At 36.1% G+C, this 17,733-nt stretch overlaps 1 protein-coding gene across 1 annotated transcript in view; it reads right to left on the bottom strand.

The window, feature by feature from the left end:
- Nucleotides 1–17,733, bottom strand: part of GPR155 (G protein-coupled receptor 155) — a 62,499-nt gene that overhangs the window by 33,165 nt on the left and 11,601 nt on the right. The window contains 9 exon segments of the mRNA XM_043992869.1: nt 646–859; nt 1,771–1,861; nt 1,964–2,048; nt 3,588–3,705; nt 5,482–5,565; nt 6,643–6,798; nt 8,024–8,044; nt 8,046–8,190; nt 10,640–11,039. Of these exon segments, the coding sequence (XP_043848804.1) occupies nt 646–859; nt 1,771–1,861; nt 1,964–2,048; nt 3,588–3,705; nt 5,482–5,565; nt 6,643–6,798; nt 8,024–8,044; nt 8,046–8,190; nt 10,640–11,039 (1,314 nt within the window).

Raw genomic sequence — 17,733 nt, 5'->3', positions numbered from 1 at the left:
AGCTAGTAAGTGTTAAGTGTCTGAGGCCGGATTTGAACTCAGGTACTCCTGACTCCAGGGCTATCCACTGCGCCACCTAGCTGCACCAGGGGCCATAATTTCTATGGGAGTCAGCTGTGCAGCCAGTCTCCAGTCCACTCCAAAAGCTCCTCCAAGGCAAGAGTGAGAGAGAGCCTGCCACTTCCTGTTGGGGTCCCTTTTTCTACTTTTTTCTCCCTCCCCAAAGGGGAGGTCCTTCAAGTTGTGTGGCTGAGACTGGTTCCCTGTTGATGACGCAGTCCACAGCCTCTGAGGACACTCCTTCTAAGGGTTGGCCAAGTTTAAACTAGGTTTAACAGGGTCTGCCAGGTATGGCTAAAATCGAATCATCTTTAAGTGGGTACTTAGTAGTTTCTCATTCACACCCAATTCAAACACGACTAAATCAATCAGGTTGGACCCCTGGGAGTCTGCCAAATTCCATTATTTTACCACATCCCCCTCCTTTGTTTCTTTGAGGAATATGGAGTGTTTCCTTGATGAAACACCTATATGATAAATGAATACCTATAATACTCAAGGCGAGTAAGTCAGTAAGGACCCTTTAAAACAAAGCACTGATGAAATATAAAAACATAAACATTGATTTGTGTTTAAGGGACATACTTCTTTCTAGAGTAGAACTTGTAAAAGGTTCTGGTTCATTGACTGGCACTGGAATCTCCTCTACAACAGTCCTTTCAGCCTGCCCTACTTTGTTGTTATGAGCACGATGATCCAATCCCTCATAATTCCCTTCCTGTGCGCTCTGGTTCATACACATCAGTGATATGCCGGACACCAATATGCTACAAAACAGGGTGACTGCTGTGGTGATCATCTGTCAAAGTTAGAAAAAAAGACTTACAATATTCTTTTCACAATCATATTAACAATTTTAGTATGTTACTACATAAAAACAAGTTTAAAATTAAACACTTATTCATGGTTCAAAAAATGATTTAGAATTTTCTTTTCTGAATAAATAAAAGGTTTTTGATTAATGGTTCAAAGCACTTCACATATGCTATTCTGATTTTAATTTTAGTGATTCAACTGGTTTATTGGTATACTCTTTTATCAAATGGGGATTTCAAAATATTGACTGATGAGGATTCCTGTGGCACCAAAAAAACCCACCACCAAACAAACAATTCAACACTCAAATTATTTGGCAACCAACCAATTCCCTCTTTCAGGATAGTCTCTTCAATATTGCACACCTACCTTCTGAAAAGAATGACATCTATTCATTCACAAAACAAGTAACTTGTCAGTCTTTCCATCCCTCAATTCTTTTACATATCCTTCTTTCCGCTTTCCTCCAATAGGATTCTCCTAGTCCATTTTAACATGTACTCTACTTTTCAACTTTTAAGCACCTTTCTCTTCTTTTTTTTTTTTGGGGGGGGGGATGAGTGTTAATTGCCAACTAAAATATAATTTACTTAATTCATCTGAGATGGCCTAAGCTGTTTATATTAAATGCGGCCAGCATTTTAAAGGATAATAGGATCATAAACTGAAAGTTGAAAGGGACCTTAGAGATCAATATATGTATCCCCTCATTTTACAGATAAAAAAAACTGAGACCCAGAGAGGTTTGGTGATTTCCCTAGAGTTACACAGAGATCATGTGTTTCAGGTGGTTTCTGAACCTAGGTCTGTTCTCCCCAGCTTGTATGATATTTTCAACCTTAAATTGGAAGATGTTCATAAGATGCAAAGATTTTTCTTAAGCACTCATCTTACCTGATCTTTCCCATAAAAAAAGGCAGAGTCAATGCTATCACCATTATGTTTTCCTGCTATTAAAAGAACACCCACGAGAAGAGCAGGAATGCTGCAAGACCAAAGGGAAGGAGGAGAAAGACAGTAAAGAGGCATCTCAATAGCAATTGTGTATATATGTATATAAAAAGCAGAAAGAAAGCTACCAACTCACCCCCATCCAGATATAATAATAATTCCTACAGGAATCTGTATTGTCTCTTTCTTCTTCAACAGAAACAAAGAAATTGATAGAAGCCCTATGAACAAGATGTTTAAAAAAATGAAACTTTGTCAACTATGTAGCAATTACTATACAAAGTATGAACACTAATTAAAACCACTTTTCAGTTAAACAAAGGGAACTAAGCTGCAAAACAAGCCTCCATTTTAGCATTCTGCTTTTTGACAACTTTCAGTACAAAAAACAATTGCCACCAAAAATTAAGTCACACTAAAGTGGCGGAATGTCAAAATCCCAAAATGCTATGTAGTCTACTTCCCTCAAATTGTTAGGAGCTGAAGGAGATCCAGAGGTCATTTAGTCCAACTTTCTCATTACACAGAGGAGGAAACTGAGGGCTAAAAAAGTTAAATGACTTGCCCAAAGTTGCACAGGTAGTAAAAGGGCTGGGACTATTTGGAATTAAGTCCTCTGACCCCAAATCCAGCACTATTTATGCTATACTAATAACCTCGTTAACTCCCATTTTATATCTTCAGAGTTCCTTTTTTTGTTTGTTTTGGTGGGGCAATGTGGGTTAAGTGACTTGTCCAAGGTTACACTGCTAGTAAGTGTCAAGTGTCTGAGGTAAGATTTGAACTCAGGTCCTCCTGCACCTTGGGCCAGTGCTTTATCCACTGTACCACCTAGCTGTGCCACCCAGAGTTCCTTTTAAAAAATTCAAATGAACCCAGGAGAAGGTACCAAATAGAAACTATACCTACTTCATAATTTTGCCTAAGGATAGCTCAGCTTTGCCACCCTCAATGAATTCACAGGCTTCCAATGGCATATATGCTATAGGTTGTCAACTCAGAGCTAGCATTAAGAGATAGAAGGGATCTTACAGATCAGTACAATCCCGTCATTTTACATATGAAGAAACTAAGACCCAGAGAGCCTACCCAGGAATCTGTTTTGTACAATAAATGACCAATTAAATACCATTTAGTAGATTTTTTCCTTCTGAATATAATTCAACAAGTGAAGAAAGCTTTTTTCTAGATTAAGTCATTTAATCTAGACCTAAGTAGTGTCATTTGTAACATGACTTGATGAAGACCTCACATCTTTTGCAAGTCTAAATAATTCACCTTGTTCAAATTATTTTGGAATTCTTCCTTTGGAAATACTTTAATAGCCGGTTAGCTGCATTCTAAAAAATCATTCTTACTCTATTAGTTTCACCCCCCACCCCTTTCCTCCCTCTCTCCTCTTCTAGTTACTTGCTGACTCTGTTTTGATTTTAGTAGACCTCACAGGGCCTATATCCATAGGAGGCACCACCAGGCCTCACCAGCCACCCTCACTGCTTTCTAGTTCTGGAACCATAATCAAATACATCCTGCCAATGCTTCTCTCTCCTATAGCTTCATTTCTCAACCTTGTAAATTTTCAAAACAAAACATCCCTCATTGGCTACCACTCTCCTGAATCCAGGGAAAGGACTGTCTCTACTCTTGTATTTGTATACCCATCATTTAGCACATACTTGGCATATTAAGAGCTTAATAAGTGCTTGTGGTTCATTCTTTAATTCCAAATGTACACAACTTCCATTCATATCCCAACTCACCTGTCCATAGGTAGGTGCTATAGAGAGAACTATATAACAGAACAAATACCAGAATTTGTCCAACAAAATTTTTCTCTTTAACAAAATTCCACATCATCATTCCAGCACAGACAATAGACTGTGGACAAAGATTTATTTAAAAAACAAAACAAAACAACAATTTAGTCCTCAGTAAAGAAAAATATAACATGTTAATACAAAAGAAAAGCTATCTATTATGAATAGTCAGTCATACCTGTGCAAGTTTCATTAGCAGTAAAGGTCATATTATATACATTTGCTTTTTTGGGAGGGGGGGGAGGGAATGAGGGTTAAGTGACTTGCCCCGGGTCACACAGCTAGTATGTGCCAAGTGTCTGAGGCCAGATTGGAACTCAGGTTCTCCTGAACCCAAGGCCGGTATTTTGTCCACCGTACCACCTAGCTGCCCCTACACATTTACTTTTTTTGTTTGTTTTATGGTTGGGCAATGAGGGTTAAGTGACTTTCCCAAGGTCACATAGCTAGTAAGTGTCAAGTGTCTGGGGCTGAGTTTGAACTCAGGTCCTCCTGACTCCAGGGCCAATGCTCTATCCACTGTGCCACCTAGCTGCCCCCTTACACATTTACTTTTTTTTTTTTTTTTTTTAGTGAGGCAATTGGGGTTAAGTGACTTGCCCAGAGTCACACAGCTAGTAAGTGTTAAGTGTCTGAGGCCGGATTTGAACTCAGGTACTCCTGACTCCAGGGCCGGTGCTCTTATCCACTGCGCCACCTAGCTGCCCCTACACATTTACTTTTAATGACTATTGAATAATGACTAAAATATTTATAGCTAAAATTTCAAAGTATGCTATTGAGCATGATAAAAAAAAATCTATTAAAGAATAGCATACTGAAGAAAAAACTGACAATGATTCTGGTTTTAACTATCAACTTTATGTCCAGCAGTCTTCCAAATAACAGTAAAAAAACCCCACAAAACTTTACACAGAAAGTTAATGTTTCTTTAAATTGTAGTTTGTAACAAAAAAATTCAACTAGAACTATAATTTATTAATTTAAAAGTTCTGTTTTTTTAATAATTCAATTATTTCACATATAATATGAGCACAGCTATCTCAATGTTGAGGTGCTATTAACCTTTAACACAAGCTTGTCTAAGAGAATTATGAGGGTACAGCAGTCATCAACCTTGTGATACAGGTTCATTTTCTCTGAAACCCTTCAGTGTTCACTTCCTCAAAAATTTAGATAGCTCACAGCATAGTCTGGTACGAAGACTATTTCAGGGACACACATCAGGGTAGGACAGTCATATAGTGAAAGCTACATAGGAATACTAGATTCCCTAGAACCATTCTACTCTGTCATGAAGAGATCGTGACACACATACTTTCCCTTTCAAGAAAACCAGCTCTGAAACCACAGTATAACACAAGCTACAAGACTAACTGTCCATACTTTTATTTGCTGCCTGTAGGCAACTTCATTTTTGGAGAAAGGCTGGCAAAGGACATGGGGGCAACAGCTTCTGCTTACCACCCAGACTGTTAAGCTGCACTGACTTTCTCAATATGGAAACATTTTCAGAACCATTAGAGGAATTCCTGTATCATTTCATAATATTCCAGAAATAGTGAAATAACTTACGTAAGATAATAATGAGAGTATCAAATCCTTTTTTTTTAGTGAGGCAAATGAGGTTAAGTGACTTGCCCAGGGTCACACAGCTAGTAAGTAGAGTCTCAAATTCTAACTAGTTTGTAATTTGGTAACATTTTTTTAACTAGGAAAGATCTGGGAAAATATTACAAAGCAAATATTCTTCCTCCTAAGGGGATGATAATCTTTCACAGTAATTAGTGCAATCCTTAAGAAATTCTTACTTTTAAAAACCTGTAAGTTTACTAACCTGAGCAATGAGTAAATTAGTTGTTAGCATATGAGGAAGCTGTTTATATTTCTTACTCAAAAGTAGAACAGCAAGAGACCAGATCTGAAAGATTAAGGGGTTAACAGCTTATAACACGGTTTCAAATGAATACTTATCTAGTAACTCAGTTAACTATTTTAAAAAATTCCTATTTTAGTCTATTTTACTCCATTTCAGTGTAAAATATCACTACCTAGAGCAAAAAAACCAGTAACGACATAATGTTTTTACCTGAAAACCATCCTTGAGAACTAATATCTAAACCAAGCAGACATCCGGAGCCATTTTTGGATTATTTCTACACTTCAATTTTTCTGAGGACAGAATGGAAGCAGAGATAGCTTTGCTATCAACTCATATGTTAGTTACATGGCTGTAGGTAGAGCAGAGCCTCTACACACCTTGTTCGATTTTTTACTTTTACTCTTTGGGTTTGCCAGGTTTTATTTGTGGTTGCTGTTTTATCTTTTGTTTTTGAAAAGGACCAATGATATCACAGGGTTGAATTTAAGTGAGGCAAAGTTATACAAAGTCATCAACCTCACTCTCTCTTCCAGAGTCATACCAAGAGTGTATTAATGTCTCATTTTCCCCATATCCCCCATAGCATTTGTCATGTTCCTCTGCCGTCCTATTATCCAATCCAATAGATATGAGGTAATACTCAGAATTGTTGTGGCCTGGATCTCTCCAATCAATAGTGAACTAGAACATTATTTTCATATGGCTATAGGTGGCTTTGATTATTGCATCTGAAAACTTCATGTCTTTTGATCATCTGTCAATTGGGGAATGGCTAAGAGTTGGCTTTTCTAAGCTACAGATTTTAAATTCTCTAGGATCACAGGATTTAGAACTGGAAGAGACCTAAAGAGACCATCTAGTCCAACCCCTTCTTTTTACATGGAAAGAAAGTGAAACCTAAAGGATGATGGGATGTGCTCAAGATCAGATGGACTATAAATAATGAAATTGGGATTCAAAATCAGGCCTTTGATTGTAAATCTACTGCCTTGACAGAAAAAAACAAAAACAAAAAACCCTCCAAACTTTATTTTCAAACTCCAGATTCTTTTCTATAATAAAGTTGCCTTTAACATTATTTTGCGGTTATCATTTCATTTTTACTTTGTTACTTACCAAAGAGACCAAACTGACGATACTTATATCAAAACTAACATTCTGGATGGCATATGCCATGGGTTTGGGATCCATAGAGGGAATGGTTAGTAACCATGCAGAAACATACATGATTGGAGCCGACACAAAAGTGCTTATCACCATCCCTGAGGTTATCTGCAAACAGAGATCCAGATGGGGAAAGATTCATAATTCTGCTTAAAAAAAAATCAAAGCAAACTTTGTTTCCAGGGAATATAAACGTCTATAACAAACGTCAATTTTTTTAAAATGCAGAATGCAGACACTACTTGAATAATTCCTTTTCAGTTTCCTTGAAAAGACTCCAGATAAATTAGTTTTCTACAGTTCATTTCTGCAATCTTTATTACTCAATTACATATCTGTACTCAAAATACAGTGTAAAATTTAACTATTAATTGCTACTATTCCCTATATTTTTTGGTAGAAACCAAATATTTCAAGAAGTTTCTAAGTAGTTTTCAGAACTCACATGGTAACTGAAATATGGACTTTAAATAAGCATCATTATTTTTAAAAGGAAAATTACCTTTTGATAAGAATGTTTTTTAAAAAAGGATCTCTCCATTATTTAATTGTCAAGAACATTATCCCATATATTTCCTTAAGGAGTCTTGTTTGTTTATAGTAATTTAAAACTTTTCTGACCAATGTTTTAGAAGGTGACAATTTTATACATATTACTCTAGATCACTGATAATAATTTAATATTAGAACAGCATGTTAGGCATATTTATTGTATTACAATAAATTTAGAAGTTTTATATCTAGTAGGCTGAATCATATTGGTCACAATTTACATTTATACAGTATTTTGTGGTTATAAAGCACTTTCACATATGTTATCTATGTTTATGAAACTGATATCTCAAACTTTGAAAATTTTCTTTCCTATAATTTACTTGAAGTATAATTATCAAAAATTCAAAATCAAGAAGGTAGAAACAAAATTCAAAATGACGCAAGATAGAATCTGAATAAAGATGAAATATCTAACAAGGTTTCCTTTTCCACAGATAGAAAGGGAAAAATACTGTTTCTGTATTTTTATTGCATATACATATTTAATATATGTCTAAATACTTGCCACATCAGTATATACTTGTTAAACCAGAGGTGTCAAACTCAAAGCCCACTCCTGAGTGCTGCCCCAACCAGATTAAAATGTAACTGGAAAATGTTTAACAAAACAAAAATATATCCATAGATAGTGTTGATTTGTGGCTTTCTAAGAGATCTGTTTCTATTCAAATGTGACGCCACTGTGTTACACAATCATGAAAACAATGTTGATTTCTACATTATAAAAACTACTCCACTATTATAAAGTGAACTATTTTTAAAGCAATATGTTACATACAATCTCTACTTCCATGTTGAAACTGTGTTGCAAAGATAGCCACTCCTGGTGCTACTGGAAAGACTCCATATAAAAATGCATAATTGGATAAGCTAGTATGATTCACTATGGCACTGGTCTTGTCCAAGAGCTCCACCATTTCTCTACACAGAAGCGGCATCACCAGGCTGAAAAGACAGTAAGTCATTCATGTTGCAATAAAAAGGGTCAGTTCCTAGTTTACCTTTGTTTTCTCTATTTGCTTATTAGTAGCTTTCATGAATCTGGACATTGTTCATTACCACTCTTTGCAAACAAGTGTACCTTTATGCAAGGAGAAATGCACATATTTGGTGTATGGTCACCTGGGTATATTTTGTTGAAAGCACTGAAGCATGCATCCTAAGGCCACTTTTTTTTGTTTGTTTGTTTTGTTTGTTTTTTGTTTTTTGGTGAGGCAATTGGGGTTAAGTGACTTGCCCAGGGTCACACAGCTAGTAAGTGTTAAGTGTCTGAGGCTGGATTTCAACTCAGGTCCTCCTGAATCCAGGGCCAGTGCTCTACCCACTGAGCCACCTACCTGCCCCCTAAGGCCACTTTTTTAAAATGATTCTAACTTTATTTTTAACTTATCACAGGTCCTTTGACATATTTAACTTGGAAAAGAATTTTCAGGCAAAAGATTTAAAAGCATCTCAATAAAACTCCTTTTATTCCCGGATTTTCTTATTCTATTAGTCTACTTGAATGTTTAAGAAACACTTACAGTATGAAAGTTGAGAAGAAATAATCAGGGAAATCACTGAAATCCTTTTTGGAAAGTCAAACCCTTTAATAAATTTTGGTGGGTTGTTAGAAATTATTATTAAAACATTTTTAGTTATAGAAAAAGTCTAATAATCATTTGGCCAATAAGTTTAAAAAATCCTTACAATTAACTCTGGCTTTAGAAAATACAGATTTTTTTTCGGCTTGAGGATTTTTAAGAACAAGATCTGTCCAATACAATCGAGAGGACTGCTGAAATTCACTTTGGCTAAAAATCAATTAATATACAAACATTTCTAGACCAGAAAATGGCAAATTAAAGTGATTCTTCTGTCGAAGTTTAACTAAACCTTCAATAAAAATTGAGATAAAAAAACTGGGACTACACCACTGATATATGGTACTTATTGATTAGAATATGGCTTGGACGTAGATTCATAGAATGTAAAAGCTAGAGGAACAATTCATCTAATCTGACCCCTTATTATACAGGTACAGAAAACAAAGAGATGAGGTTAAATGACCTTCCTCAAAGTTACACAGCCAATAAGTAACTACACCAGGACCATAACCCATAGTTTCTGAATTCTGGTCTAACAAACATGTCACTAAACAATGAAACCTCTCCACATTCCAGGTGATTAAAAATATATTTTGCTTGTTAGCTTAAATGCATTTATCCTTTTCCAGAAAAAATTTCTCCATTAGAAAATTTAAGAAATTATATGACACTCCTAGATTTTAATAATTCAAGAAAAAACTGGTAATGAGACAAATTAAGGAACACAGTAGAAAAGAAAGTCTGAATCATAAATTGAAGGGAACTACAGTAACATTTTATATGTAAAGCGTGGCTGATAGCACTACTACTGTTAGGACAGTAATTATACAAGAACAATACTAAAAAAAAAATATTTTCCTTAATGGGAGTACACTAATCACATAACTTTCTAAATTTTCACCATTATGAACATTTAGAGACTACATGGAACACGTTATAAGTCAAAGTATACTGCAGCTATTTACTTAATGAATTTAAAATATTCAAATAAAAGCACTATATATATTATCCATGTGTTCCAAGCTACTCTGCGTAATCTTTCAGTAAATCACCTAGTCTGAATTACAGCTTCACAGCTAATAAGCTTTAAAAAACTAATTTGGGAGCTACAAAATAATTTTTTTTAGATATGCTGGAATCAAGTGATGGGGTTGAGTATTCACTAGCCTCAAACATAAATTATCATCCTATTTTCTAAATCCACAAAACAAATTCCATTTAAATTAAAATTCTAATTAGAGAAGCATTGTGGTACGCTGGATAAGGGACCTATCCTAGAATCAGGAAGACGTGACTGACATAAACTATATGGATATGACCATGGGCAAGTCATGAGGAGTTTCTGATCTATATTGGTGTTTGGAGTTTCTACAATAAGAGTTCCCCCATACCAGTGAAATTACAGATCTAGACCTTCCTCAAAATCAAAAAGGTTCTTGCATTTCAAGGTTTCAAAACATATGAAACATGAAATTCATGCAAGACACCTAGAAAAAAATAAAACTGTGTGAAAGAGAAGTGAAATGCAAAGCCTCCAAGAAGTGAAACAAAGAATATTTTTATCTTCATTCTATGAAATGCAAAAGAGTAAGGTATGCAAGTAGAATGAGGAAGTAACTTTATAGAAAAAAAATACATTTTCCTTTCATTTTAAAGTAGGGATACTAGTCCTAATATATTTAAGTAGAAGAAACCAGCAGCATGAAGACTTGTTGCAGAAATAGGGCTAAGGCTTTCCCCACTGTGCCCTTCTAAAGTCTTAGAGCTTCCACAAGATAAAGACCCCACATTAAACAAAGGAAACTTACAGTTTAGCCGTGATGAGAAGAATTATTGCAACAAATGCAGATTTCTTCAGTTTCTTTATTTGTCCCACCATTGTAAGACCAAGATAAAATAGGGCTGAGCCAGAAAAAGAACTCCCAAGCCCATTCAGAAAATTTTCCAAGTAAACTGGCACCCTCTGGCCAAGAATAAGATTGAAGGCAATTCCAATGAAGACCATAAATACAATTGGGTTCTGCAGCACACGCAGGAGTCCAAGTCCAACTATTTTCACTTTGTTTTGAGATGTATCATGATTCTCTTTGCATTTTTGGATTTCACAGAAGATAAACCCTATAGGGTTTAACATCATAAGAGATATTGGAGCCACCAAATAAATGTACTCAAGGTATTCTGGATAAGTAGTTTGATATAAAGCTTCAACTGGAAAACAAGGGTTAAAATTAGTTTATAAAATGATGACATTATTTAAAAACAGTATACATAAAATGCCATGTACATAATTAAAGAATGCTGCAAAATAAACCTAAATACAAGTTGATCACATTAGCCTATTTTACTCAAAATACTTTTGGGGGCATCCCTGTGGATGAAAGTAAAAAATACGCTATTCTGAGAATTAACTATATTAAATATTGCATACAACTTTATTATATTAAGTAATTATTTTAATAGTTAAAGGAAAATCCTACTAATTCTAATACAGGTGGAATACTCACTGGGGAAAGAATGGGGGTGGGGAAGCTAGGTGGCATAGTGGATAAAGCACCAGCCCTGACTTCAGGAGGACCTGAGTTCAAATTCAGCCTCAGACACTTGACAGTAGCTGTGTGACCCTGGGCAAATCACTTAACCCTCACTGCCCCACAAAAAAAAAAAAGAAGAAGAATTAGAAGAAGAATTAGAAGAAGAAGAAGAAGAAGAATTAGAAGAAGAAGAAGAAGAAGAAGAAAGAAAGAAAGAAAGAAAGAAAGAAAGAAAGAAAGAAAGAAAGAAAGAATGTTTTTTAGTTTTTTGTAGCATGGCTTGGAATGTAATGCATCATATGAGGCTAGATATGAATGTCTGGGCAGAAATTTTGGAATTTAAGATACCTCAAAACTGGAATCAGGGAGAAAAACATCTAAAACAAAAAATATGTATTAAGCATCCACTGTGTGAAATAATGTGCATACAAAAACAAAATCCAAAAGCATTTGTATTCAAGGAACTAACATTCTTTTGGGGATTACAAAATGTACACAGATAAATACAAATATTCACAAAATAACTTTGGAATTGATGGGAAAAGAACAATCGGAGGGGATCATGAGGTGACACATGAACTGAGTTCTGAAGGGAGTTATGGATTCTAAGAGAGAATGATGAAGGCAAACATTTTCAGCAATGGGAGACCATTTGGGTAAAGGTCCGGGCACAGGAGATAGAATGTTGTGTAGTGGGAATGAGAATGGTACAGAGCAAAAAAGAATAGAATCAAGAAAACTCAAGTCCAGAATGATGTGAGACTTGCAAAAAAAAAAAAAAAAGAAAAAAGTATGGCTTCAAACCCTGTTTAACAGCATGAAGAAGGAATGTTCTTTGGAATAGATGGAATAGTTGAACGGACAGATGCCTGAAACAAAACGGCCTACTTGTCTTATTTGGGTTTCATTTTCTCTATCAAAGAGAAAGACCTTTAGATTACAAAGGATGGAACAAACATAATCAATTAATCAACAAGCATTTACTAAGTGCCTACCATGTTCCAAGGACGTATACTAGGACCCCCGCCCCCCCACCGACCTCAATGAGCTGACATTCTATCAGGAAAACAACAGCTACATATGTCACCACATACAGAATAGATATAACATTAACATAGGACGATTTGGGGAAGAAGAGGGAGAGGTTCAGAAAACGTTTTATGTAGAAATTTGAGCTGGGTCTTGAAGGAAACCAAGGATTCCAAAAGAGGTGAAGGTGAGGAGGTAGGTGAGGCTATTTGGACCACAATGCACATAGGAAAGAGTAATGTGTAAAATGAATGGAAAGGCAGGAAGGACTTTATATTTGACCCTAGAAGTAGTAGGGAGCCACTGGAGCTTATTGAGGAGAAAGATAATATAGTCAGAATGAAGCTTGTTGTCGTGTGGATGACAGACTTGAGGCAGGGAGACTAAATAGGCCACTATATAATAGCTCAGGTGAGAAGTGATGATGGTCTTAATAAGGGTGGTTCTGTGTGAGGGGAGAGGAGGGACTGTATGCCAGAGATGTTGCAGAGACAGGATAAGATCTGGCAACTGTCTTCAAACATTTGAAAGAAGGGATTAAAATCATTCTGCATGGCCCCCAAGAACAGAACGAAGACCAATAGGTAGAATTTACAGGGAAGCAGAATTCAATATAAGAGTTTCCCAAGAATTAGAGCTACCTGAAAATCAAACAAACCACTTTATAATATCCCTGTCACTGAAAATATTCAAGCAGAAGTTGAATGAACTATTTGTCAGATGTTATAAAAGAGTTTCAGGCATGTAGCCAGGGATACAATAAATAAGCTTCTGATTCTATGATTAATCTCAATTAGCAAAGAGTTATTAGCATTAGATATAATTTTAAGAAAAGATATACTTGGAAAGGATTCAAACTGCACATTAAGAACATAAAATAAGTGACATAAAACTGAGTAGCAAAAAGAACTTTCATGAATGATCAGAATATTCTTTAATAAACATGCATGTAAATAATTATTTGAGAAATGCTTATAGGATGTTGAAAAGTTTAAGCAAGTACTTTAAACCTTCCTTTTATAATTGTATTTAGAATATTAACTTGTATAAAAAAGGACTTGCTTTTTAAAAATTTCATGTTGGAGCCTAAATAAAATTGAAAACTAAGAATCTGGTGCTCCTTAGGTCTAGCTTCTTTCCCCATGTTCAAGCACAGACTATTATCAGGTGGCTTCCCCTTCCCATCACAAAGGTCACCAAAAATTTAATTTGAATTAATTTAATATTTATCTTTCCCTACAATGTCTGTATCTTAATGAGAAAAAACACCAAAATAAAAATGGTTATAGAACTACATATCGACAAAATAAAATTTAGAGCCCCTGTTTTCCAGAGCTAAGGCCCAGCAAACAAGCTGTGCCCTGAGCCTGGCAGGACAACAATTCTTTGTGACCACCCTCTAGATGATCTCACCCTTTTCACTAGTCACACAATTCACCAGGTGTTCACTAGAGAAACTCAGGGAGTCCTGCAATGAATCAAACTTGTCACATGCTTGCGGCTCCCTCATTGTCAGGGTTAGAATTCACTGGGCAGCCACTAGTATAAGTACTGAGATCTAGGGGCGGCTAGGTGGCGCAGTGGATAAACACCAGCCCTGGATTTGGGAGTACCTGAGTTCAAATCCGACCTCAGACACTTGACACTTACTAGCTGTGTGACCCTGGGCAAGTCACTTAACCCCCATTGCCCTGCCAAAAACCAAAAAAAAAAAAAGTACTGAGATCTTCCCACACTATCTCAGGTCTCCCCACCAGAGGTAGGGTCCTAGAACATGTGTCTATAGCTCCTCCTTGCTTGTAAGCCTTTCTCCTCACTCTGAAAATAAAACTTTTTAAAAATTACTGACTCTCCTGTCTCTGGCCTGCTCTGCTTAGCTCTAGCCATTCACAGGTTAGGGGTTGGTCCTGACCCAGTTGACAATGTACAACGAATGGCAGCTAAATGAAAAACATATTTGCAGGTAATATGTCTTACAGTAAACTATAGTCTTGACTTTAATCCAGTTTATCTTAACTGTCATACATTCAAGCAATGTAAGATCATCAGGTTTTACTGTGTTTCCCAAAGGATTGCATAAAATAAGATGTTATCCCCTATTTATTCAAAAGAAAAAATTAAAGAACAAGAAGATAAAAAGATTTGTCCAAAATTGCACCTATGGCTGGTAGCAGGAGCAGCATTTACACCCCATAAATTGTGGAAGTCTCAGACTACTTAATCTCATGTATGGTGTGCCCCTTTGCATAAGACTGTAAGGTAAACTGGTAGACAAAGGTTTCAATAAGCTCTAAAAATAACCCTTACTCCACCCATTAAAATTGACGTTTCTCAACCAGTAGTGTATTTTGCAAAAGGGTATATGCTAACTGTAAAGAATCTAATTGTTTTGGCAGTGGGTGCTATGTAAACTAAATGAATGTGCGTGGGAATATAGGTTTATAGTTTATTTGATGTTACAGGTTAAAAGAAAAGAAAAAGTCACAAGGATCAAGACAAATATTTAAAGAATGTGAAAGAATAAGTTTCTAAATTTACATTAGGATAATAAGAACTGAGACAGGTAAATAAATATTTACTTACCTATCAGTAGCCCACTAGGTGTTAATATGTAACGCACATTCCAAAACTTATATAACTAAGTTATATAACTTTTACAATTTCACCTTGTTCCATCAGTTAAGATAACTAGTCTGGAGGATATAACCCTGATTTTCCACTTTTCATGTAGGTACTTAGGCAAGGTCTATACTAGACATGGAGGAAAAACACTTAACTGCATCCAATTCTATGTGTTATTTCTACTTCCTCCATACCTACTAAATTGGATGTGTCATCTGTATACCAGGCTATGCCTCTTCAATAAAAGGTAGTGTGGTATATTGTGTCAAGAGCAATGGACTTAAATATAAGAAAGGCCTGTGTCCTAGTCATTATTTTAACAGCTTGTATTACCTTGGGCAAACAAATCACTTAACTTCTCTAAGTTTATTTACTTGACAAAGAGGGGATAATAATAGTATTTTTACTATCTATTTCATAGGAATACTATGAAGAACAAATGAGATCATGTACAGTATTTTGTAACCATAAATGACTATATAATTGAGCACTCTATTTTTTGTAAAGATTTAAATTTTTCAGGTAATAATGCAAAGCCAACATTTTAGATAGCTAATTGCTTTGGAAATTAAAGTCTAGTAAGAATTCTTTTTAGAGCATTACTATTTTCTTGAAGTGCACTAACATTAAGTTTATATCTTCCTCCCCAAGCCAATTTTTTTTTTTTTTTTGCGGGGCAATGGGGGTTAAGTGACTTGCCCAGGGTCACACAGCTAGTAAGTGTCAAGTGTCTGAGGCCAGATTTGAACTCAGGTACTCCTGAATCCAGGGCCGGTGCTTTATCCACTGCGCCACCTAGCCACCCCTCTAATCCAATTTCTAAAACTGAAAGAAGCAATGACTCTGATGCTCTGAATTTGCGGGGGGTGGGGGGTGGGGTGGTGGAATCTATGCTTTGCAAATGTGGACGAAACAAGAGGTTATACTACTACACTACTTCATATAATTCCCAAATGCAATAACTCTACATTCTACCCAAAATACCCTAAATTAACACCTCTTTCCCAGAAATTTCCAACTTGAATTTCCCAAATACATCAAGCTTAGTACCTCCGAATAAAGGAGGAAGAAATTTGCTTAATGGTTGAGTACAAAATTTAAGCAACACACTGCTTTCTGTAAAGTTCATCTATTTTTGATATTTTGAAACATGTATGATTTTTATCAGTGCAATATCTCTTCACAAGGTCTTTATCTGATGCCTCATTATGGTGTGGCATCTTGATGGTGTAAAGAATTGTTATTTGAGGTTTTTATGACTCCATCTTTTGGCTAGAATTTTTTTTAAAAACCTCAGTGCACGCACTGGCCTCTGGGGTTCCACAAATGGCATGGTGCTCCACCCACTGGTTGTAGGCATCGCTATGGCGCTGGCACCTCATGTCATCACCACTCGCCAATGCCTACAAGGGCCTGGCAAAATTATAATAATTGGAAGCCTAATGAGGGCAGTCATGTGACTGTCAGAGCTAATTGCCTGGGGGCTGTCTGGGGTCTGCTAGAAAGAAGGGGGGAGGAGATTCGCAATTCTAGCTGGAAGCTGTAAGGTGACAGGACTCTGTGTGTATTCTCAGATGATTCCTGGGAGGTGGTGTTATTCAGGTTGTATAATTTCTCTTTCCCCATTTTATTTCCTTTCCCTTGATCCTACTGATCCTGTTTGTGGTTTTTTTTTAAGTTCGTTCTTGTTAAATAAATCCTGCTCTGTTTTGAGGGAGGCTGTCGGTCTCCTTCCTTGCCCCAATATTGCAGTGAGCTGCTTAGCTAACACTCCCCAATTAAAAATTGGTCACCACAATGGGTATGTCAGTATAGCACAAGCTCTAAAAAGTACTTCCAAACCAAAAAGGCTTCAAATATGGTTCTAGCAACAGACATCCGTTTTTATAAACCAGCCTAGCTAAGGATGGAGAGGCTCATCACCAACAGGTTGACCACTTGGTAATGAATTATCTGGCCATATGGCAACCCATAGACTCTCAGGCCTCTGTAGCCCCATTCCATTTCTGCAATGAAGGTAGCAAAATGGTGGAAAAGAGAATGGTAACAATGAGTTTTTAGGCTACCTATAAACACTAATTCAGCTGCTAGTACTCTACATGTGAGGTTGCTGCCCAATAGCCAAATAGTACCTAGAACTTAGAACATTCTCATCAGAACTAATAAGGAATATTTGAAAATGTATATCTTTAGTTTTTTCCCAATTAATTAATTCATTCATTCATTTTTGCGGGGCAGTGAGGGTAAAGTGACTTGCCCAAGGTCACACAGCTAATAAGTGTCAAGTGTCTGAGGCCAGATTTGAAGTCAGGTCCCCCTAAATCCAGAGCCAGTGCTTTATCTACTGTGGCACCTAGCTGCCCTATAGTTTTTTCGAAGTTATCTTAAATGTCATAACTAATGAACTATCTGTTCATTTACTGAAGCAAACTAAATTATATTAATCTTGACATTTTAACAAAAAATGAAACCATAACAGAAAAAAAAAAAGAAGGATGCCTCATTGGTTCTCCTTGGAGAAACAAATAATATAGTTAGCATAGCTGGTTTTTATTGTGCATCCAAAGGCAACAAGATAGATCATTTCATAGAACATTTGTTCAAGTTGTATTGCAGTGCTGATGATAAATATCTTTAGAAGGACTCCCATAAAAATGATTACAGCTTATCCACTAACACAAGTTAAAGTTAAAAAATGAGGAAGCAAGAGAAATTCTACT

This window comes from Dromiciops gliroides, chromosome 3 (assembly GCF_019393635.1).
Source record: "Dromiciops gliroides isolate mDroGli1 chromosome 3, mDroGli1.pri, whole genome shotgun sequence".
Classification (NCBI taxonomy): Eukaryota; Metazoa; Chordata; class Mammalia; order Microbiotheria; family Microbiotheriidae; genus Dromiciops; species Dromiciops gliroides.
Note: the sequence above shows the minus strand (reverse complement) of the source record. Positions and strands in the feature narration are given on the sequence as shown.